Source organism: Mirounga angustirostris, unplaced genomic scaffold (genome assembly GCF_029215605.1).
Source record: "Mirounga angustirostris isolate CCGP_5_RB_7025 unplaced genomic scaffold, mMirAng1.0.hap1 SCAF_1, whole genome shotgun sequence".
Classification (NCBI taxonomy): Eukaryota; Metazoa; Chordata; class Mammalia; order Carnivora; family Phocidae; genus Mirounga; species Mirounga angustirostris.
Window position 1 is genome coordinate 1,711,336 of NW_026991709.1, and position 23,271 is coordinate 1,734,606.

Below are 23,271 nucleotides of genomic sequence, written 5' to 3' on the forward strand. Positions count from 1 at the left end.
CAGGAGGAGGGGGCAAGGCATGTGCCCCCGTCACTGTCCTTACTTCCGTGCCCACATCTGCCCATTGATGAGAAGCCTAAGGGAAGTTCCTCAGAAACGGGGCCTGAAGCGGAGAGCACGTGACGGCTCCTGGTGATGTGCACTGGTGCCGCTGGGTCCCAACCCCTGGCCCCGGGCTGGGAACCCTTCGCACCCCTTCCATCACCGCCCACCAGAGGCTCGAGGCCCTGCCCAACGACAAGAAGACATGAAAACATGAGCTTGGAGAGGAAGATGAAACTGTATCCATTTTAGGTGGCGTGATTTTTTATGTAGAAAGTTCTAAAGAATCTACAGAGTAACTATCAGAATACATGATTTTAGCGCTGTCAAAGGATACAGTATTCTTAAAAATCCATCCTTTATAAACTACTAGAAAAATGAAGCTTTCGAGAATCTCACTTATAACAGCTCCAAAAACTATGAAACTATTAGCAATAGGCGTAACAAAAACAAAAAACCCATGGAAGACCTCTACTCTGAAAACTATACAATGCTGACAAGAGAAATTAAAGAAAATCCACATAAAATAGAGAAATATACCGTATTCATGGACTTGAAGATTCAATACTGTTAACACGGCAATTTTCCCCAAACTGATCTACACACTCAAGGCAACCGCAGTCGTAAGCCTGCCAAGGTTCCGTTGGTGGGAGCGGGCCTCTGGTAAAACCTACACGGAAGCGCCACGGATGTGGCCTTCCCACAGAAGAACCGAGGAGGGGAGGGCGCCCGCTGTGTACCACAGCCTCCTCCGGAGCTGCCGGCACGTGTGAGGACAGTTACAGCAGCCAACAGAAGACGCCCCCAAACAGAACCACACTCAGGAGGCCGTGCGATGTTTCGCCAAGACACCGCAACAAGCAAACGAGGGGAGAAAAGTCTTTAGGACAAACAGTGCCGGAGTAAGCGAACATCCACCCTGAGGGGGAAAGAGCCTCAGCCAGGACCACACACCACCGACAAAGACCAACCAAGACGGACCAGAAACCTAACTGACTTAACCACACAGCTCTTAGAAAAGCAGAACAGCACCTTGAGGACTTGAGATGGGGCAAAGTTTTCCTAGACAAGACATAAACGTGTACAAAATAACCATATAAAAAAAGATAAATCGGATGCCTCAAAATCAAACTTCTGCTCGTCAAAAACACATTGTTCAGAAAATGAACAGGCAAGTCACGGTCTGGAAGAAAATGTGCAAGCACGCACGTGACACAGGGCTGGCCTCCGGGACGTCAGAACCATTCTTGGAGCGAGGTTAACGGAAAGGCAGGGCCCCCGCGAAACCACACCCAACTGGGGCACACACACCGTGCTCGGCGGTGGTTGAGAGCCGACGCCACGGGGACCTGCTGACGCCCTGCCCTGCGGGGAGCCGTGGCTGGTGGTAGTGTGAACACAGGACCACTCTAGGGAAACGTCTGGCAGCTGCTTATAAAACTAAACATGAACCTGCCCTATGACCCAGCGCTCCACTCCCAACCATTCCTCCAAAATGACGACATTCTCCACAAAAAGACCTGAAGAGAATGTTTGTAGCAGCCTTTCTCATAGTAGCTAGAAAGAGAAAAAAGACCAGGTGTCCATCAATAGGAAAGGGGGTAGCAGTCGGTCTGTCCACATAAACCCTTCTCAGCGAGAGAAGGGCCCGGGCCACAGCGACACACACAGGGCAGACTTTCAGACTTCCTGCGAAGCAAAGAAATCCAGACACAAACAGAACACATCCTACACGATTCCACTCATAAGACGTCTAGAGCAGTAAAATCTAAACTGTGACTCTGAGGGGAGGAAACAGTGGCCGCGCCTCGGTGCTGGGGCTACTCCGTCCCTCCCAGGGACTCTGGTCGCCCCTGTGTGCAACGGCACCCAGACTGGTACATCGTAGGCCGGCCTTACCTCAAAACGAAGGAGAACCATCTGCAGATGCCGAACTGCAGCAGAATCGTTTGGGAGAAAGCGTCCTGACGTCTGCCACTCACTCGGCAATGGGTGGATGGAACACAGGGTGGTGGACAGACGGACAGGAATGGACAGAGGAACAGATGTGGTAAACAACAGTGTCCACATCAAATCTAGGTGTTCACGGTCAGGTCCTCCCTGCTTTTCCATGGGACACTTTCCATGATAAGATATTAGGTAAGCCCGAGCGGGGCCCTCCATTCCTAAACAAAACTGTAAAAACTATGAGCCAGGTAACTCAAACCTAAAGAAAGCAAGAATAGGGTATTAAAAAAACCAGAAACTAATAATTTAGGGCATAAGAAAGTAGAATTGACAAATACAAGGCTTAATTCTTGGAATGGAAAAGAAAATAAAGAGAAGTTCAAGAAAGGGATGCAAATAAAGGACAACAAACAGGGTATCGATGATGAGAGGCCAGGAGCCCTTTGCCAATGAGGGTGGAGATCTCATCAGAGTAGATGCCTTTATGGGAAAATAGGAGTGGCCACGCCAGGCTCAAGGAGAGACGACGAAAGACCAACCAGCACGGAGCGAGGAGCGAGTTTTAAGTATCTCGGCACACAGCAGCGCAGAGAAGCGCAAGGCCCCAGAGGCCAGTCTGTCTGCTTCCCCAAGTCCAGCTTACAGAGAACGTTCCGCACAACCCCACGCAGGGACTGTGTGAAAGAAAATGCACGAATGAGTCACTTCTGTAAGAAACACCCACAGAGGAACAAAACATAAAATAACTGTGGAAGAAGTTGACAAATTTCTCTAGGAAATTAAAAACATACATTTTCTTTAAAACCTTAAAGGAAATAAAGAATTTTAACCATGACAGAACATACCACATAACACAAATTAATTTTAAAAAGTCAAGAGAACCAGAAGATTATAATAAATAAAAGTGAGCAGAATCACACTAAAATGAGAATAAGAAAAAAATTGCAAAGCAAGCCTCACAGGACAATCCTTAGAAAACCATCAGTGCATATTCAGCATCATGAACACTAACTCTAGGGAGCGAGGCACCGGGCGCGGGGAGGCGTCTGCTGGAGGCCCGGGATGAAGCGCCCCTCAGACAGGCCCTGAGAAGGAAGGAGCAGGGGCCCCGCCGCACCCAGAGCGCCCGGGGCACGTTCTGCTGTAAATCCCTCACAACAGCACGGTTGCCTATGTGCTGATGAGCCAGCCCTGCACACGAGGCGCCCAGAGCCGTGGCGCTCGGGGAAGACAGGGTCAGGGCGCTGCCCCAGGCCACTGCGGGTGTTGGGGGGGGGGGTGCACGGGGGCCGAACTTACTCTGCAGCCACCTCTCACGCCGCAGCTTCAGTTTCTCCTTCTTGGGCAAAACAGCCTTGGCCTCCGCACCTGAGGAAGAGAACACATGGGGGTGAGTGGGGCGCTCCGTGCCCACAGGGAGGAGCCGGGAACTGTGCCCCAGGCCAGGCTGCTGCCAGGTGCATGGTGGCCCAGCATCAGGAGCGGTCCCTGAGCACTTCCTACGGGGATGCCCCGGGACACCTGACCCCAGGACGACCTCCAGAACAGGCTGCAGGGTGACCAGGCAGCCCAGAGATGCCACATAACTCACCAGGAGGAAGCGCACGCTCTCTGACTGGGAGAAGCCTGGTGGCACCAAGGGGGAAGGCCCATGCCCCAAGCCTGGGACCTGGGGACCTGGAGCCCTGGAGCCCTGGAGCTGAGGCTCACGGTCCCCACCTGTTGGCAATTTCTCTGCACAGGCGCAGCCCAAAGCCGAGGGTCTCAGGTGAGTCCAGTCGAAGCAAGAGATGGTCCCAGATCTTGTCACTGATTCCACCAAGGCACTAAGAAAAACCTACTTGTCTTCACATGGTGCCTTCCGTGAGGGGCCGCTGTCCACCCTCGCCTGCCAGCATCGGAACGTGTCTCCAACGTTCCCAGCCTAACCCTAACCCAAGGTCAGGGCAAAGAGTGCAACACATGCCCTCTCCTCTGTCTCTAGAACATCTCCGTCATCAGAACGCAGGCCACCAGCTAACCCTCCCACCACCCTCCCTGCTCCCCCCAGCTCAGTGGGTGAGTGGCCTCCCCTCCCTCATAAGCCTGCCCTCACCCCCATTTTACGGACTAAACTGTGTCCCCCAAATGCACATGCTCAAGTCCTAATCACCAGGCCCTCAGAATGCAACTGTATTTGAAGACATGGTCTTTAATGAGGGCACAACGGTGGCCCTGATCCAACGGGACTGGTGTCCTCATAAGAAGAAATCACAACACAGACGTTCACGGGGATGATGATACGAGGACGACAGCCGTCTACACACCCACGAGAGAGGCCTCAGGAGGAACCAAGCCTGCCAGCATCCTGACCTCAGAGGCCTGGCCTCCAGACCGTGAGGGATACAGGACAGGTGTGGTGTTCGTGCCGGCCACCCGAGTGGGCCCCCACATCCATCTTCTCGGGAATAAGGCAAAGCCCTGTGCTTCTGCCATCAGCCAGACAGCAGGCCAGTGTGGCCCTGCCTGCCCAGCCCCCACGTGGACTGCGGTTACCAGACACCAACATGGCATCACCCATCGCCCACCAAGGAAAGGGCACCCGTTAACACTCATTCACGAATGACCTGAAGAAACCTGCTAACCTTTAGGAGCACTAGGCACCTTTCTGTCAGTGACCCTACGAACTAGCCCAACAGAGGGGGCCGTAACCCCCCCAAGTCATGGGAACTGCTAGGGACCGGGACCGGAAAGGAGCTGCCTTGGGACCACACTGCTGGAGGGGAAACGGAGACACGAGACTTGAAGTAAAGCCTGAACCACGTAGGCACAAAAATCACACACGGCCCTGGCCGCAGGACACGGGGCTTCTCTCCTCAGCGGGCGGACGGGATGGGAGCGAGACAGAGGAGCCCCTGCCCCCAGGAGGCACACAGAGTGGGAGGACTAAGCCTGACGTCACTGACCAGATGCTGACTCCCAGCTGGACAAAGCCGGTCAGCCTGTGTCAGCAGAAGCCATCTACAGCCCCAAGGATGCTCAGGCAGGGCCTGCTGGTGCATCAGATGGCACTGGGCCTCCCCTTCTCCAGGCCCTTCCTTCTCCAAGAGCAGGATGCTGGCACGGGGCCTGAACTACACCCTGGGCAGTGGGACAACCACAAAAGGAGGGACCCCTCACGAGTCACTGAGCCTCTCAGAGCCTCTGCATTCGAGGGTAAACACGTGGGACAGCGAGCAGGGTAACTTTGGGCATGATCTATAAATTTACGATACAAACCCTGGGAGATCGTCGTCACCCCTTCGGAGTTCTTCCAGCTGGGGAGCTACCATGGGTGAAACATGCAGGTGTCCCCTGGGCTCTGTGCACAGGAGCCCGGCCTGACCTGGGGGCAGGGAGCATAGCGTCGCTGCCAGGCTCGGGGAGCACAAAGACGGAGTGGACCGACTGCTATCTGCCCCACGTCAGGGCTGTGGCATGTGGGAACACAGGCTGGGAGGGCGCTGGGCCAGGAGACGCTGGACGCTGCGGACAGTGTCTCTGCCTCCAGTTTGCTCTACAAACAGAGCGGTCTCCAGGCTGGCTCCAATTCCTTGGCCTTAACCGGTTTCCCCAGAGATCAAGTGGCCTAAGCCCAGGGCATAGCCCACCCGAGCACAGGCTACGAGACACTCGCATCTCCCGACGTGTCTTTTCTTCACGCCGATTTTCCCAGCTCCTACGGGAGATCCATGATGTCTACACAACAGAGCGGAAACAAGTTCCATCAAGAGAAAGGGGGTGCGCCTGTTAAACTCTTCAGCTCAGGAACGTGCATAAAACCCTGTAATCCGGGACTCCCAGGAGGATTAATCCCTTATCCAAAAGTAAGACCCTGCACGCTGTGGCCTCGCGTTGAAACTTCCAGATGTGCTGGAGCTGACCTACTCTCCTCCTCGCGGCCCTGACCTCTCACTGCCCCCCCCCACCCGCCCAGAGAGCGGAGACCTTGTGTCTTTCCAGTCACCCTCAGCTGCTCAGAACGGGGGCGGGTGTGAGAGGGTGGACAGAAGGGGCTGCAGGGTGCGGGCCCCCAGGGTAACCCTGCTCCTCCAGCTGCTCCAGCTCCCGCCCCCCTGCGCCTGGCACCACACCCACCATGCTATCCGGCCGCCAGGTGCCAGCCTGATACAGGCGGGGAGGGCATCTCTGCAGCCTCGTGCAGGCGCGAGAGGCCTCTGGGGGTTGGGGTGGGGGTGAATGTCCACGTGTCCTGGTGCCATGTCAAGCCACAGCTGGGTGATGACAGTGCCCGCTATGGGGTCAGGGGGCATCTGACTGAGGTGACAGTCTGGGAAATGGAGGCCAGTGACAGGAACACAGCTGACCCACATGTCCAGCAGGTGAATGCAGGAGGGTGCCCTCCCAGGGAAGCATCCGACAGGAGGACGTGAAGGCGGCTCACAAAGTTCAGGGAGACCCCACCCCTGGGGGCCTCTGCCCAGTAGCCTGTCCCCACGGCACTGGGGAAACAGGAACCAAACATGCCGTCCCTGTGAGACAGACGAGCACCCGGAGAGTGAGGTCCCCCAGAAGCTGCCTGGAAGCGTGGGCCCCACAGGCCGCAGGCGGCAAACACGCGGCCCACCCCGGGCACCATAAGCCCTGCTCACCTCAGTGTCCCTGACGGGGGTCCCCAGCACATCTGGAGGGTTCCAAAAGCCCAAACCCCCAAGGACCAGGCAAAGCCCTCACTCTGCACTGAGGCTACAGCCTCGAATGAGACAGACAAGAGGGCAAGAGGGGCGTGGTGGCCAGTGGGCCAGGTGGACAGGCCCTACAGACAAGCCATGTAAACACAGGCTTCAGAGAAGGTGGTCTCTGGGAGTGCCGGGATGGTCTGGGCAGCCAGAGCCTGAGGCTGAGCGAGGCAAGACAGCTGCCCAGGCGCACCTCGCTGTCCCCGGACAGCGTCAGACCCGGAGCGGAGGCAGCCTCGGAAGAAAGAGAAGCACAGATCCCGGCAGGGGGAGGGCTCCATGGCAGCCTTCTATGGGAGATTTTCACGCACGTGCAGGAGAGGGCAGGCGGTCAAGAGCCCTCGAGCGCCTCCAGCTGCACCCACTCCGAGCCCCCACTCCACTCTACAGCGCCCGTCCGACGCCCGCTCTCGTGACCTCCGCCCCCAGGCCCCTTGCTGCGCCCGTGTCTGCTCACCAGAGTGCCCGGGCTGTCCTGAGCCAAGTCCTGTGAAGGGGGCCCCGCCCTCAGCACTGGCGCCAGGAGCACGGCCTGAGATGGGTCAGGAGATGCTCGGGGGCGCACGGAGGTGGCCTGGCCAGCCGTAGCACCAAGCCTCAGCCCTGGGCAGGCCACCCTCAGGACCCCAAGTGAGGACACCTTCCCAGGTGGACGGGAATCCCAGCAGCACTGCCCGACTGCGGTTTCTCCACCACGGCCGACGGGGCTCTGCCACAGGGGCCAGCAACCGGGCGGCACCAGCTCACATCCTACCCAGGAGCGCCCCCCCGAATCCTGCTCTGGCTCTCAGTTACTCCCACCCCACCTTGTGGGCTTCCCTCCTGTGGCCGCTGGTCCCACAGGCCCTGTTCCTCCTGACGCCCCGCACGTGGCTGTGCCACACCACAAAGGAGGCACGGAGGCCCAGAGCAGAACCTACCCAGAGCCAGGCAGTTCAGCGCAAGCGACACCGCCCGCACGGAGGCCGACAGACCCCCGTGCGGTGTCAGCGCGGGCTGTCCCAGTTCTCGCATGTACAGCAAAGAAGTACACCCAATCTCCAGTCGCCGCCTCCGGGCAGCAAGCTCCACGTGACCCACGACAGCAGAAACGCCGGCCTCGGAAAACCGGGGCCGGGCACCATGACACTGGCCTCTCTGGTCCCAGGCAGGAGGCTCAAGAGTGCCGCATGCAAACCTGGGTCCTAGTCCCTCCCAGGGACACTGTCCTGGGTGTGCCCTCACCTCCAGGACCCCCCAAGTCGACACCACAGCCCTGCCGCCTGGGGGAGCGGAACGAGAGGTGTCCAGCAGCATTTCCGACAAGTGACAAAGTGACAGCAACTGCGCACTCCGGGGCGCGTCATCCCAACCCGAGTGCCCAGCCAGAACTCAGGGCAGGTGCCAGGAACGCCAACCTGGGGTGTCCACGTGACCCAGCGAGCAGCGTATTCTCACCTTCAGGATCAGAAAAATTCTCCAGAACCTAAGAACAGTCAACCCAGTGACCACGCTGAGCACAGGAGGCCACGTGGCCTCCCACCCTCGCCGTGCCTGCACCCCACCAACCCACCCACTTCCGAGCCCCACCCTCCAGCCGGTCTGAGGCACCTCCGCAGCCCCGGGGCAGTGACCTCAGCCGCAGGCCAACAGGCTCTGGGCATCCCAGGGAGGACGGATGGGCACGAGCTCAGGTATAGGCTGCTCCAACCAGAAAAGCTGACGCTAAGACGCAGCTTCCTGCGGCAAGACAGCAAGCTCTGGGCCTTCGGCGGTAGAGACTCAACAGTCTTCCCAGCCATGTAAGCGGAATGCCGGTGCACAGTGCGAGGTCCAGGGCCCCGCACTGGCACCCCAGCGGCCCGCCTCCCATGCGGTCTACAGCCTGAGCAGGACGTGCAAAGGACAGGACATGAGTAATGCCTCATCACAGGACGTACATCCTAACGAAACTGGAAGAATTAATACGTAATTAGCTTTTCCATAAATGACACCAAGAACCTGCTCTCCTTTCATCAACAAAGATGTGCAAAAACCAAGCACAAGTAACAGAAGGAGGTAGCCTCAGGTTTCAGAGCGGCTTCAGGAGCAGGCTGACGTGATTAAAGCCTCGCACAAAGGCATCCCGGGACACTGACGCTCACACCTCAGCTCCTCAGTAAATGCTACCAAAGACAGAGATTTGCAGGAATAAAGCGAGAGTCCTTCCCATCCCTCTGTGCATCAAAATAAGGTCCCAATGCATAAAATATGTAAACAAAACCGTAAAAGTACTACAAAAAACACAAACGAGTTGCAAAATAGAAAGAAAACAGCAATTTGACTATGTACGAGAACTGTAGTAAAAAAGTTATGTGAACAAACTCAAAAGGCATCACTGATGGGGACGCCTGCAGGCAACAAAAAAGCGCTTCTGAATCAATAGAAAAGGCAAACATCATAAAGGAATAAGAAAGGCGCAAAAACGGACTGCCTCCAGAGAAACATGGCTAATGGAACTTCTAAGGAAGCGCACGTCTTACGAGCCGGCCTGCACTGGCCGCCCCCGACATCAGCAGAGACCTAGGCAGCACCAGCCGGCTCAGACCAGAGGCAGAGGCGGACTCTCACACGCACAGCAAGGGCTCCCACAGGGCAGCATCTTGAGAAGGCAATTAGGCACTGTCTACTGACTTTCATCGTTGTTTTATGGGCTTCTCGTGTTCGGTCCCCAGTCAGAGGCATGTACTAATACCCTGGGCCACAGGTGGGGACTTGTGATGCAAACCCAGGGCCAAAGGGGCCATCTGGCTCCCAAAACCATCTATGGATTTTTTAAATGTCTGCACATCTGACTCAGCAATTCCACCTCTACATTTCTGTGTACAGAGGTGTTTACTAGCATCCACAAAGATGGGCGGACACGACAAGCCCTGCAGCGTAGGTCCCATCATATGACAAACCCCAAGAGCCTTGCAGAGGAGCGAGGTCACCCTGTGCTGACGGGCAACCATACCCAGCACTCACGGAAGCACGGGGCCAGCACCAGCCAGGTATGCAGACTGTGGAAACGGAGAAGCCTGCAGGGGGGACAGCTGCACCAGAGTCCCTGCACAGAGTCTCCACGCTCGTGTATGCCACGCTAACGAGAGGGCAGTGGTGTGCCACGGGGGGGCGAGCACTGTGGGCTCTCCAGGACGGAGAGGACAGGCCCGATGGCCGGAGATGCAGCTAGAACAAGGAGGGCCCGAGCCCCCTACCTCGGCAAGCCTGAGACAGGTGGTCGCCTACAGACGGTGCAGCTAGATTTTGTTCCCTTCATTTTTCCATTTAATTATTTATGCTGCACCCTGCAAGCAGACAGCCATTTAGAAATTTTTATAAAAGCAAAGATATAAAAAAAAACAGGGACAAACTTCCCTAGTCAGAGACCGTGTCTGGGAAAAAAAATAACAAGATTATTAACCAAAGAAGCCACATCAACATATTCTCAAAAACACCCACCGAGTTCTACTGCTAAAGCACCCTTTTTGTTGATGAAAACCTCTCCCATGATGAACTCCCAGACGCCCCAAACTGTTGCATATGTCAAAAGGACAGACTCAAAACCCTTGGGACCAACTTCTAACATAAAGACGCATGGTGATGTGGCTGTTGGTGCAGCTTTCGGAGCGGAAGGCTGACAGGGCCACCGGTGGTTCTGGTTCTGCAGCCGCAGAGCTGCTCCTCTTTCAGAGGTGGCCCTACAGGCCCAACAGACTGATGGGAGGGAACGAGGAGCAGCACCCATGGGCAGAGGGGAGGGGCTCGTGGGGGGCTCGGGCCAACCTGCGGTGCTCCCCTCGGGACAGACTGGCCTGCCGGCGCCTGGGCCCCCGTCCCCAGCACGACACGAGTAACCCCTGCCTGCTCCTCCTGTAACCCCTCGTCCCACCCCCGCCAACCTGGCCCATCTCCATCGCCTTCTGCAGGCCACTGCCAGGAGAGACCAGGTGGGGGAACCCTCTAGGTAACAAGGCGCCAGAGGGACAGCGAGCAGCACGGCTGCACTCCAAGGATGGAGGCAAAGAGTTCATCCTTACAGGCTCCTTTCTCTCAGGGAAGGAAGCCTGCAGGCGGCGCCTCCACCCGGAGACGCTCAAGCCAAGCTCAGCCTCCCCCCTCCAGGGGCCTCTACATCTGCCAGGGAGAAAGGGGACACTGGGCGAGGTGCCCCGAGGGTCCCCCAAGCAGCATGTACTCAACATGCTCTGGGGGTGTCCCCTCCTCACCTCCTCTCCACAACCTACGGAGCGCCCAGGATGAGCCCACAGGGGGTAAGGCTAGGCCCTGCTCAAGGCTCCTTGCCGGACAGGCCACACACACCCCTCCCTGACCGTGGTGAGCAGCAAGCCGGCAGAGGGAGGGGAAAGTCACAGGCAGACAGGAAAGCGCAGGTGATGCTCAGGTTCAGCGGTCACAGCACCTTCACTGGACAGTGCCTCCCTCTGAGCGGTAGGGATGTGAGGACCCTTCGTCCACAAGAGGCCAGGAGGGCCCCTACCTCACAGATTCTGCCTGAGCATCTTGAGGTGGGCTTTGGAAAACCCACCAGTGTGCAGGTGCCCAAAGGGGGACGGCTGCCAGACCCGCGGGCACCAAGCGCCGAGAGGGCCGGACGGCCTGCATGAGCAGAGACCGCACACAGGCCTCCGGCCCCCCTCAGCCACCGGGGACATGAGTGACAGCAGACGGCCTCGGCGGGGTGCAGCTGCCAGGCTCCACAAGCAGCAGAAACGCGCCGAGAACCTGAAATAGCTGCTTGCCGCCAAGTCCAGAGCGCCAGGTTTAGAAATAGCAAGCCGCGTGCCCAGACAGCACCTCCCCACCCCGTCTTCTCCAGCATGTGACACAGTCGTGCCCAAGGAGCAGCACCCCTCGCAAAGGGAATGACCCCCAAACGGCCCTATAACCCCACCTGCCCCCTCGGGTCCAGAGGCCGCTGCTGGTGGATGGCGCTGTAAAGACAGCATCCCCCCTTGGAAGGAAGGTTCTGGAGCGGCGGGAGAGGGGAGAAGGCTCTCAGGTGGTATCTGGTGACGGAGGAGCACCCGAGGACCTGCCCGCAACCAGACCCAACTCCGCTGACGGAGGAGCTCCGGGAGCTGAGGCGGCGCACCGTCCCTCCACCTCTCTGCGTGCCCAGGGAGGCCTCCCGCTCAGGTGTGCAGAAGCAGACAGAGGCACTCCGCGAGCCTTGCAGGAGGCAGCCAGGGCTCTGCCCAGAGGGACATTCCCCCAGGCAGGGCCAGCGGCTCCACCCAGCCCGCCACGGGCTGGGGGCCCGTCTGCACGAAGGGCAGCGAGCCGCGCTGGGCCGAGGAGCCCGCCGGCCGCTTCCAGGAACGGGGCAGGTGGCATCCGCTCTGACCAGGTCAGTCTGTGGGCACAGCCGGGTCACAAATGCAAAATCCCACACAGGGACACAGGGACTGCAGTCTCTGGGTAGAGAAGGAGGCTTTGTCTTTTCTCTACTGTGCACATGCTTTTCCAATTGCCAAGTGTTACCTTTCACAAAAGCGGTTTTAGAGGGAGGCCAGTCCCTGACTTCCGAGCCTCCGCCAGGGCTGAGCCTGGTCGTTCAGGGTTGAGGACTTGGGGCACCCATTCATGCGTCAGCTCAGCTTCATGGAGCCAAGACCTGGAACAGCACAGAGCGAAGGGGCTTCTTCCACAGCCTGGCCCCTCCTGCTCCCCCCAGATTCCAGAGGGAACCCAGATCTTTCTCCCCCTGCCGGCTCTCCACGCCCCCCACCTCCTGTGCATGGAAAGGTCCGCTGCAGCGAGACGCTGGCCCCCCGAATGGCTGCACGTTCTCCCCCATGCATGTGTCAACCATTCCTAAGACAGTCACATCCAACAAGCTACTTCAATCGCAGGGAACACTCAGCCTGCCATGCTGCCAGGAAGGGGGCCGCCGTCACAGGCTCCAGGACAGAGGAGGGGGTCGCCATGAGCCTCCCTGTCACCTGCTTGGGCCACGCTCTGCCATCAGAGCTCTGCAAGGATGACCTCACAGAGCCCCCCAGCAGCCCTTCTTGCAGATGAGGGAGCCAATCACAGAAAGCCTCAGGCCACCAGCAAGAAAACGGTGGGCAGCACATGACCCAGCAGGCTGGCTCCCGACTGCCCGCCAGCACAGCAGAGGGGGTCACTGAAGCGCGTAGGGCCTGGGACAAACGCAGCAGCACTACAGATGGCTGCCGAGAGGAAGACGGACAGCAGAGCCCGGCCTGGGAGCCCGGCCCGCCCGCCCCACTCCAGCGTCTCCATGGCATGTCACTCACGAGAGCGCCAGGCTAAAAGGACAGCATCTCACTGCTTCCTGAGCAGAAGAGCTCGGCCTCCCAGGTCCCCAAGGAAGTGAACAGAACATCCGACTACAGGCACATCCCCGCACCAGCCAATGCCCACTGCGGCAGGAGGCGGCTCGGGCACAGGTCGGGGTGGGACGGATGCCCAGAGCTATCTAGCAGCACAAACATGAGCACCCCCAGGGTTTGAGCCTGATCCAGACCTAGACCTGGGGCCTCAGCCAACAGGCACACTGAGGCCCTGCAGTGTGGCACCCCAGCGGCCTGGCTGCAGAGTGGGGTACGGTCCTCCCAGTCCCAATTCTGGTCCTCTTTCCCACTGCCAGGCGGGATCTTGGACCTTAGTCCTACGGGGTGGCTGCCTGGCTCACCCCGATGGTCCCCTTCATTCTCCTGAGGGTGGACACAGGTAGACACGGACTCCCAAGTCTACCCTGAGCCAAGCCAGGGACCACTGATGGGAGGAAGGAGGGGCCCCTTGCTCAAAGGGGCTGTGACCACTGTGGAGGCCCTGGACCCGGTGAGCATGGGGCCTACACCTTGTTGTGGCTCACACTGATTCTGGGAGCCCCGCTGTGCTGGGCGTGTCCCATCTGTCCCCCACCCCCCACATGGGCTGTGTAGCCCCGCTGGCATCTGGGTCACCAGGGCTGGGCAACAGCGCAGGTACAGGGCTTGGGCTGGGGCTCTCAGAGAGGGGCACCCGAGAGAGAGAGAGAGGGCTTGGAACTGGGCAGGGAGGTCCCGGCCGGAGGGCTGCCCCAGCCACCTGCAGGGTACACCTAGGGGCTGGCCAGGCCCTGCCTGCTGCACACCCTGAGCCCAGGCCTGCAGGCGTGGGTGTTCAGCAGACTTTCACCACACCACACCCTACCCTCTTTGGCCCAGCAAAGACACCTCCTAAAGCCACCAGGCCTCCTCCAGCATGGATTTCAGCCCCCACACCGCACTCAGGGCTGCCGGGATGGGCACAGAGGCTCTGGCTGGTCAGCCTACCACAGGCAGGCCCCCAGCATAAGAGCTCAGTGGGCAGAGGGCAAGCTGCGGCCACTCCGGGGTGCTCCCGCTCCACACCTCATCCCTCTCAGTACAGACTACATATGCCAAGTCCTCCCGCGGCCAGGCTGCAGCGCCCGTGGGCATCAGCCAGGTCCTCCCATGCTTCACCTCCCACAAAGAGCCGTCTAGAGGCTGGAAGAAGGTCCTGGAAATGAAGTGGCCATGGCTTGTTCCAAAGTGGGGAGGAAGGGGAATTCAAGCATGGGACCAAGTACTCCCACATTCCTCCTCCCAAAGCCCTGATGACAGAGGGAGCGGGATGCAGGCCCCATACCCCACAGCCTCACGCCCACACCCTCTCCAAACCATCCAAGCAGGGCTGTTCCAGGCTGCCTCCTTGACCTTGCCCTTCCCTGCTTCCTGTTGTTAAAAAGAACGGGCTGGAGGCAGACCAAGGCGCGAGCAGCCAGGCAGTGGGCCCCTTCCTGCCCTGGCACCGCGCGACCGCGAGGCCAGATGCCATCAGCATTCCAGCTCAGCGGCCCTACGGCTGCCAGCAGGCCCAGAGCAGAAGCCCCCGCCTTCCAACCCTCCGCCTGGTCAGGAGCACAGACCTTCGGGCCCTGCGAGCCAGGCTGCCTCTGGAGGCACTGGGTGCCCCTCCCTGGGGCTGGGCAGAGGCGCTCCTGCCCACGGCCTACCCCCCAGCAAGGAACCAAATAAATGCCCAGGCAGCAGCAGAGGCTGCAGTCACAGGAGACGCGGCCACCTCCAGCGGGCGGGCACTAGGCACCGCAGCGAGGAGGCAGGAAGGCTCTCTGGCTCCCCAGCCTGATAAACACCACCAGCCACTGCAGACCTCCGGGAGTTCCCTGCAACAGCCTTCAAGAGGGCCAGAAGGCCACGGGGGGCCTCAAACACTCCCTCAGCCAACGCAGTCCCAGGCAGCTACCGGCAAGGCCCCTGGCCTGGCCCAGAGAGCAGTAATCCCCTCTCCTTGCTCATTTCACACTCGGGGTGGCTTGCGGATAAGTGCTGAAAACCTTCTGGGTGCGTTGTGTCTCACCCCTACCTCACAGCTGGAGGAAAAGCTGTGAAATGTCTCTGAAGGGGGAGCTTTACAAAATCCCTGAAGACAACCGCCAGAAAGCCCTCAGAATCCGTGCTGCCGAGCTCCTCTCCCTAAGGCGGGGCCGGCCTCTCCAAAGCCAGGCTTGGCCTCCCGGGAGACGCAGCTTTGCCGCCCTCTGCTGAACACACTGCGCACCTGCAGCTGCTCCAGACTGAAGGCGAAGGTCAGAGTCCAGCCCCGGAGCCAGGCCGAGGAGGGCAGGCCCCCACGCTCTGCTCCTGGAGTCCCTGCGGCCTGGAGGCTGGCCTGGGCCGCTCACCACCGCCACCTCCCTACCCTCTCGGCCACAGCCTCATCAGCCCCCAGAGCACCTCCTGGCAGCCTCCACACTGCCCAGCGTGCTGGCCATCCAGTGTGTTGACCATGCTCTTTGGTCATCCCTAGGGACTCCCTCCCTAACCAGGCCTGTCCTCTTCCAGGCCTGCCCTCAGGTGCCTGCTTCTCTGGGCTTGAGTCCGGCGGCCAGCACTGCGCAGCCCAGGCCACAGGAATGAGTACTGGCCCAACGCCCTGCGTGTTTACGTGACAACAGACGGGGCTTGTTATCTGCAACTTTCCGGCACGGACGAGCACGGAACTAGACACCCAGAACTGGCAGAGCGGTGTCCCTTGCAGGGGAAGGACACAGAAGCCACATACTCACCCTGGACCGGCCGTGTGCCCCCCAAGACCGATGCAGAGGAGCTTCAAAGCCACTTCACATGCAGGTCCCCCCACAGACCCTGACCTTCGCGGCAAAGCCGAGTTCTGCTGCTGGGGTGGGGGGGCGTCTGCAGCGGGAACTGGGGGCGACCTTTGTCCCTACACCACAGCCGCGTGCCCCCAGGGTGGGAGGTGAAGCTACAGCATCACAGGAGCCCCACAACCCACCGCACAGAGTCCAGCGGCCCGCACGCACTGGAATCAGAAGGTGGGCCCAAGGAGGCAGACTGGGCTCACCGGCCAGCAGGATTCTCAAAGGCTCTGTGCAGACTCAGGGAAGATGCCAGCAGCAAAGCACCCACAAGGTAAAACAGGCCCCTTGGGCGTGAGCACGAGCTGACACGGGGAGGAGCACGTGTGTGCGTGTTGGGGCAGGGTAGCCACATGCGTGCACGTGGCAGGGACGTACAACGGGCCAGGGCCCCCCCCAACCGTACCCGCTGTGTGGCGCGGTACAGCGGCCAGAGGAAGGCAGTGGTTCTGTCTGTGACTCAGCCCAGGGCAAGGACTCTGGGACGGCCATGTCCGCGCTAATCCAGGCCGACAGGCACCCTCGCCTTCATGTCCCAGCGGGTGACTGAGCAGCAGCTGAGTCCTCAGATGCCACCTTCCACAGGACCTGCCCCAGGCCACCAGCCCCCGCTCAAACCTGGGAAGCCACAAAGTGCGACGTCTCCTGTAGGACCCAGGGCACTGGCCCGTCGGGAGATGATGCGGGCCAAGATGGAAGAGCTGCTGGCCGAGAGGGAGGCACAGCGTGGGAGGAAGGCTGAAGCCCCAACACCTGAGCTGTCTGGACACGTCAAGCCACCAGGAGAGGGGCCACGGCTTCTGCAGCCCCAGCTGGGTGCTGACGAAAATCAAGCACCGGGTCCAACACTTCCCATCTACTAACCCACCTTCACCAAAACATGCCTCAGACTCAATTCGAAGGCAAGAGGTAACTGAGTTCTGCCCACTGAGCAGAGACACGAGTGTGAGGCCCCAGATCTGCTGGCAGACCGGCTGATGCACCAAGGTGCTGCCACGCCAGGGGCTCCCACAGGACCGCAGTGGCTGCTAGGACCCGATCAGGTCAGGAAGGACGTGGTCATGCAGAGCTAAGAACCCAGAGGTCCGGGCTGGGGTCTAGGATCTTCAAGAGGACCCGAGAAAAGATGGGAGAGGCTTCTGTACTCCTGTAGCTGCCAAACAGGACCCGCTAGACTCCTGGCCCGTATCCTGATGTGGCAGCATCAGAGACCACTGGACGGTGGTGGCAACAAGGTTCAGCAGGTCTGGGTGGGGTCCCAGTGATGCTGGTGCTGGCTGGGGACCACCCTAAAGGAGGCGTGCAGCCTCAGAGGCTCTCTGCGAAGGAGACGCGGGGAGGGGAGGAGAGGGGAGGGGAGATGTGGGGGGAGAGGCGACTGTGACCGTGCTCTGCAGGGAACAGTGGCAGAGGGAGGCCCCGCTGTCACTCCCACTGAGCTCAGCAAAGGGAGGGTCCAACCCCTACACCGCCAGCTGACCTCCATCCGTGAAGGGGGACAAAGTACGCCAGCCCCTCACAGACATGGGAGCGCTGCCTGGCCACCACAGCCAGAGGAGTCCCAAACAACTCCCAGGCAGGCCACATGGCACACCTACCCAGCAGATGTGACGCTCACCTGACAGCCGAAGTTAAACAGATGCTCCAAACTCCAGCAGACCCAACACTGTATCACCAGTGGTCCAACACAGGTCCTATAACTGCACACGAAGGCTCTGTCCCCTCCACTCCCTCCAGACTATCCGGGGACACCAAAGCACAGGCGGCTTCTCCCGCTCTTTGCCCTGGGTCCTCATCTGAAGCCAGCCCCTCACAGAGGCCCCACTACAGGCAGGCCAAAGGCGGGCGCAGGACTAGGGGCCCCGGCGCCCATGGACAGCCCAGCTGACCTCTCCCCTGCAGGGCTCATCCTCTCAGGTAAATGGGAATCTGTGTGCACGTCCACGGACAGGGCTACTACTGAGAGCTGTTTGTCAGCTGCCACAGGAACAAAAGCCACACTCTAGTACCTCCACCACGCCCCTGGATGGAGGGGACAAGTGCCCAGCGCACATCACCGTGGCAACGGGTTTGGATGGGCTCAGTCGCTCCAGGCTGAGCACCCCTGCTGCCTCGGGCCGCACCGCTCCAGCTGTTAGCCACAGACGGGATGCTCACGCAGGACAACCGTGAGGAGCACACGAGAAGGTGAGAGCACGCGCCAAGCAGTCCCATCTCCTGCCTGGCGGCCCGCCAACCCTGCAGATGCCCGCCCTGCGGAGGGCTCAGCCTGTGGGGGCCAGACCAGTATGCCAGAGCCCGTCCCATGGGCAGAAGGCAAACAGCCCCACAGCCCCCAGGGAGGCAGGAGGAGTAGGGGAGAGGCCACAGGGTGGCACGCAGAAGGGGGACACTGTCAGAGACAGCCTCTGACAGCTCTCTGAAGGAGTAACTTACGTGGCAATTTAAAAACCCTAGCAGAGCTGACCTGTACAACACAGAAAGCTCTCATCCAAGGCTGAGAGAAGCGGAAAACCGTCTGCTGGTCAACAAAGAAGCCTGAGTGCCCGTGGCCTCCAGGCACAGCCCTGCCCCGGCCCCTGGGTCCCTGCGGGAGCACAGGGACTCACACCAGGGCAGGACACAGCCCGAGCTGCAATCTGCTCTGCAATGTGCATCCGCAGAAACAGTCGCAGGAGGGTCCATGAGGGACGAGAACACGCTACCCCCAAACATGCCACTCTGGCCACCATGAGGATTCCTCGGAGCTGGAGGCAAATGGGATCAACAGATGCGGAAGGCAGCCCTCCCAGAGCTTCCCTTATCTGACTAAAAGCAGAAAATTCTGAAAATGTCTGCCTGGGTCCCTGTCCTGTGACATCTTCCGGCCTTGAAGACGACGGGAAATCAGCACCTGGATGCACCTGCGCCAGCAAACTTTCCTCCGGTAAGTTCCCCCCAGATTTACCTTGTCTGTGCCCCTGGAAGCCTACAGAACTAGCCTTCTATGTTAGATTCCAGAGAAGCCTCGGTTCCAACAGCTCCTTGGAGTTACCTCTCACTGAGGTTTCTCCCGGAAGATACATTGTTTTTCTCTTGACTGTCTTTTGTTGGTTTACTTAGCAGGCTCCTGGCCAAGAACCCGGGGGGGGGGGGGGGGGGGGGTCCCCCTACAGGTTTCAATGTACTAAGAAGTGCAAGGAGACTGGAATGGGCACATCTCCCCTATGAAACAATAAAAACCCCAAAGCGCAGTGTAAACAACATAACCCCAAGCAAAGGGCTTGATACAAATCACAGCTGTGAAGTACTTACAACTTACAACACTTAAGGATGGCTTACAAACAGGAGATGCAACCTGGAACAATATTAAAAACCTGGAAGCCACATAATTACCCAACAAGAGAACAGTTCAGAACAGGTCAACTGGACGGGGTACCGTGGGGCCACAGAGATCAGTGCTTACAGCAGCACGACGACGAGAAGGCCGCTACTTACAACTTTCAAGCCCGAAAGGCAGAGCAGGATTCAAGCAAGGTAAAAAGATGGGCAGGTCTCAGCAGAGCAGGATTGCGGACCGGCACAGACAGCCCGGCCCCGCACAGGCCCACACGCCGCCATCGCCCCAACCTCTCACCTGTGAGCACGGCTCCCGGGGCAGCAGAGGCCTCCCCTCAGGCGGCGGGCACGGCAGCGGCAGCGTGCCCTGCCCAGGCCAGAGCCCACCGCACACGAGTGCTGGTGACCGGCAGCAGCCCGTCAGAGAAACAACCAGCAGAGTCCCAAGTGGGGGAAGTACACTGGGGAAAATGACCTGCCCCACATCGTAAGACATGAAGGAAAAAGGGGGGCAGGAGCTGCAACGGAACAGGTGGCCCCAAGTGCACCCTGATTTCTACAAAGAAATTTTCAGGTGATCACGAAGATATGAGCACCGTGTGCTTATCTGATGATAAGGACTACTAAATGATTTAGGCGTGACAATGGTATTGCACATTTATGTTTTAAGAACTCCGCACATATGTATTAAAAGAATTTATGAGTAAAACACTTTGCTTCAAAATAATCCAGTGTGTTAAAAGAGGGTGACGGATACATGGGGTACCTTTACACCATTCTTTCTACTTTAGTACACCTTAAAATTTTTCCACTGGATAAAAAAACCTCTGAAACACGTACAGGTTAGCTGAAACTTGCCCTGGCCCGCACATGAGTATGTCAGACCCGGCCTGGGGCCAGGGCTATAAACACCCGGACCTTAGCCGCACATTCTCACCTCTCCTGACAGAAGCAACGCTCCTCGTGTCTGGGTCCAGCTTCTGCACCAAGGCGCTGGGGTCTATCTTAGTCCCAGCAAAAACATCAGTGTTCATGAAAGCCCATTCCTAAAAAGGAAAGAAGACATAAGATTTTTCCATTACTGCAGAGTACAACTCAAGGCCAGTCACGAAGCAGGGAGAGCCCCTGACGGGCCCTCCGGATGAGCCAGGCCGGACCAGCTCCTCCGCGGAGAGCCTGGGGGGGGGGGTAACCCTCGCCCCCCAGAGCTCAGCCCAGGGCCCCAGGAACCTAAGGCAGCACTCCCTCCCACCTGCCTCAAACCACCAAACAGGCTTTGCTCCTGTTGTGGGGACCATCTTAGACCAGACTCAGGATAGGTAGTGATTATGAACCAGAAACACTGGGACAGGAACAAGATTTCCTCCCGAACCTGCACCATCTTCTTCTTCCCACAGCACTCTGCCGTCTCATGACCACTGTTCCGCCTCAGCAGTGTCTCCCCAGGCCTGCTTCCGACAGTGAGACTCCAGAACCCTCCCAGTCACAGTGCCAATCACACTGCGCTGAGCCAGAGCCCACCTCCCAGACCCACCTGGCTCATTCTAGGCCCAACCGCGGAGGGACCGCAGCATCGACCCACAGGGGGGTCACAGACCAAGACAGGACTGCGGTGCGCAGAAACTAGCCTGAGTGCCTGCAGCCCAGAGCACCTGAACAAGAAGCCCACGCTCCTCAGGAGCTCGCAGAATTGGAGGAAAAGTCAGTCAGCAAGAGACATCAGAAAATTCACAAGGGACAGTGCTGGACGGGAGGCAGCTGGGAGGACCAAGCAGGGAAGGCCACCCAGCTGAGCCCTCCCGCCAAGGAGGAGCCACAGGAGAGGAGGGGCAGCGTGCAGACCCAGGTTGCCCAGGGCAGTGTGCACACAGCCAATCCTCACTTCTTTTCATGGCCACTCGGACACTGTCCACAGGGTGCTTTACATCTCAGTACTTCAAATTTCTGGAACTTACTCTAACAGGTATTGACGCATTTTGCTGCGAGTGTCTTTCGAGGTCTGCAGTGTCATATGACGAGCAACCAGCGGTCTGTCTGACTGCCTATATTCCGTGTCAGAGCGCAGCAACCGTAATCTTCGTCTCCACGAGGTCCGTCTGCTGCTCTTCTCTTCCAAGTCTGCCTACTCTCCTCAAGGTTTTCTTCTGCTTCCTTCTCTTCTACGTCCTGGACATTCTTATTCCACATCTCCGTCCGATAATTCAACTTTCTGCCCTCACAGCATCTAACTGTGATGCCGACGCTCGTTCACGGCGGGCTCTTTCCTTCTAATTTGGCTGCAGTCCTGAGATCAGCAGGATTTTTCCCTCGTGGGACTCCCACCTGGCCTGGTCAGCACAGGGATGGACAGCCAGGGCTGCACGGGAGCCCTGGTCAGATGGGCAGGAGAGGGTGCGGCACACCACCCCCCAGCACCATTTAGCTGGAGCTAAAGAACCCCAAGAACCTATGGCTTCGGCGCTCTGCCCTGTTCTCCAACCCCCCCTTTACAGAAACTCCCTCGGGAGCGCCACTCCTGGGCCCCAGCGGCCAACGATCCCCCCACCATCCCCCACCACGTGCCAGGGCTCTAGTCCAAGCGGAGCCAGACGATGGGGCTCCCTTCCCCCACCGCGCCCCCACCTGTCGAGCAGGGAAGGCTGGACAGCAGTCTCCCCGCTCCCCCCAGCTTCTGTGGGGCGGAGGTACTAACGAGCCAGGAGGAGGGGCCACCCCCTCGGGGCCAGGGCTCCTCTTTAGAGCGATGGAAACTTCTGAAAGGTGTGGCGTCGACTGCACTCCTCGGTGAATATACTTAAAAATGCCCGCTGAATCGCACACTCCAATGAGCGCATTTTATGACACGCAAACGGCACTTCAAGCAAACCGCGGATGTCCCAAGAGCAGGGCTTGTGAGAGCCCGGGCCCCGGTGCCAGACCCCGCGATACAACAGCAGCTCCGCCAGCAGCAGCGCGGCGCTCCCCCCGGCTGCTCGCCGGCCCCCGGCCCACGGGCACAGGTACACGCCCGCAGCGCTGGAACGCGCTGTGCCCGCACCGGGGGAAGTCGGCCCCCGCGAAACGGCGAGGCGCCGATCCCGGGATCCCGGGCGCACCCCCCCCGACCCCGGGAGCAGCCGGGGAGCGCGGCCCCGCGGAGGGAGGGACAGACCGACGAACGCGCGCGCACACACGGAGCGGCGGCTGCGGACCCCGGCCTCTGTCCGCTCCGCCGCCCGCCGCCCGGACCCCGCGCGGCCCCCACGCCCAGGGGCGCCCACCCACCGCCGCTCACCTTCGCGCCGACCCCGCGGGCCGCGGCAGGCGCAGGGGCCGCCTCCCGGCTCGGGGGCGCGGGGCCGGCCGGGGCCTGCCCCGCGGGCCTCACCGCCGCCTGGTGCACGCGGGCCCGCAGGCCCCTCACCTTCCCCATGCTCCCGCCAACCCGCCGCCCGCCGGAAGCCGCCCGGGCGCGCCGCCCGGCCGGCCGGAAGCTGCTCCTGCGCGCTGGCGGCCCGGGCGGAAACAGGAGCCGGGCGGCTGGGATCCGCCCTCCTCCCGCGCCCGCCGCGCAGGCGCCCGGACGGGGGCGGGGCCAGGGCGCGCGGCCCCGCCCTGGCCCCGCCCCGCCGCCTTCGGCCCGGCAGGGGGTGGTAATCGCTGTGGTCCGGGCGGCCCTCCTGCGATCCGGGGAATGATGGATGGATACGGCCTGCACGGAGACCAAGCATGTTGGAAATACTCCAGTGTGTTAGCCACACGGCCTCGTGCCTTTCAGAAACGCCCCCGGGGGAGGGGTGGAGAACAGGAATCAGAGGGCTGGGGCGTGCGGGCCTGTGCGGGCTGAGAAGTGGAGTCCCGTCTGCAGTGGGACACCCTGACACTAAGGGCAACCCCAACAGCCCTTGATCCACCTAGTCCGTTTGCTTTCGTTAACTTTGGTCGAACATTTACACTGTTCATTTAGTCCTCTGAACGATTCCTGGAAACTGGTGTTAACTCGCGAATTTCAGCCTTAAAGCGGTGCAGGGTCGCAGTCTGGAAGCCCTGCTCTTGGGACATCCGCGCTTTGCTTTCTGTGCATCCAGTCCG

The 23,271-nt window shown here is 59.7% G+C and overlaps 1 protein-coding gene across 2 annotated transcripts in view; it reads right to left on the bottom strand.

The window, feature by feature from the left end:
* The window catches only part of SLX9 (SLX9 ribosome biogenesis factor), a 36,062-nt gene extending 13,397 nt beyond the window's left edge, over nt 1–22,665 (bottom strand). Inside the window, exons 1-3 of one of the 2 annotated variants that reach the window (XM_045902349.3) lie at nt 22,475–22,665; nt 20,138–20,246; nt 3,289–3,357 (exon numbers count right to left, since the gene is read on the bottom strand). In XM_045902349.3, the coding sequence (XP_045758305.1) occupies nt 3,289–3,357; nt 20,138–20,246; nt 22,475–22,612 (316 nt within the window). In that variant the 5' untranslated portion in view covers nt 22,613–22,665. Of the gene's footprint in view, nt 1–3,288; nt 3,358–20,137; nt 20,247–21,155; nt 21,580–22,474 lie in introns of those variants that run through there. The other variant, XM_045902350.3, reaches the window with a different exon arrangement.
* Nucleotides 22,666–23,271: the final 606 nt, after the last annotated feature.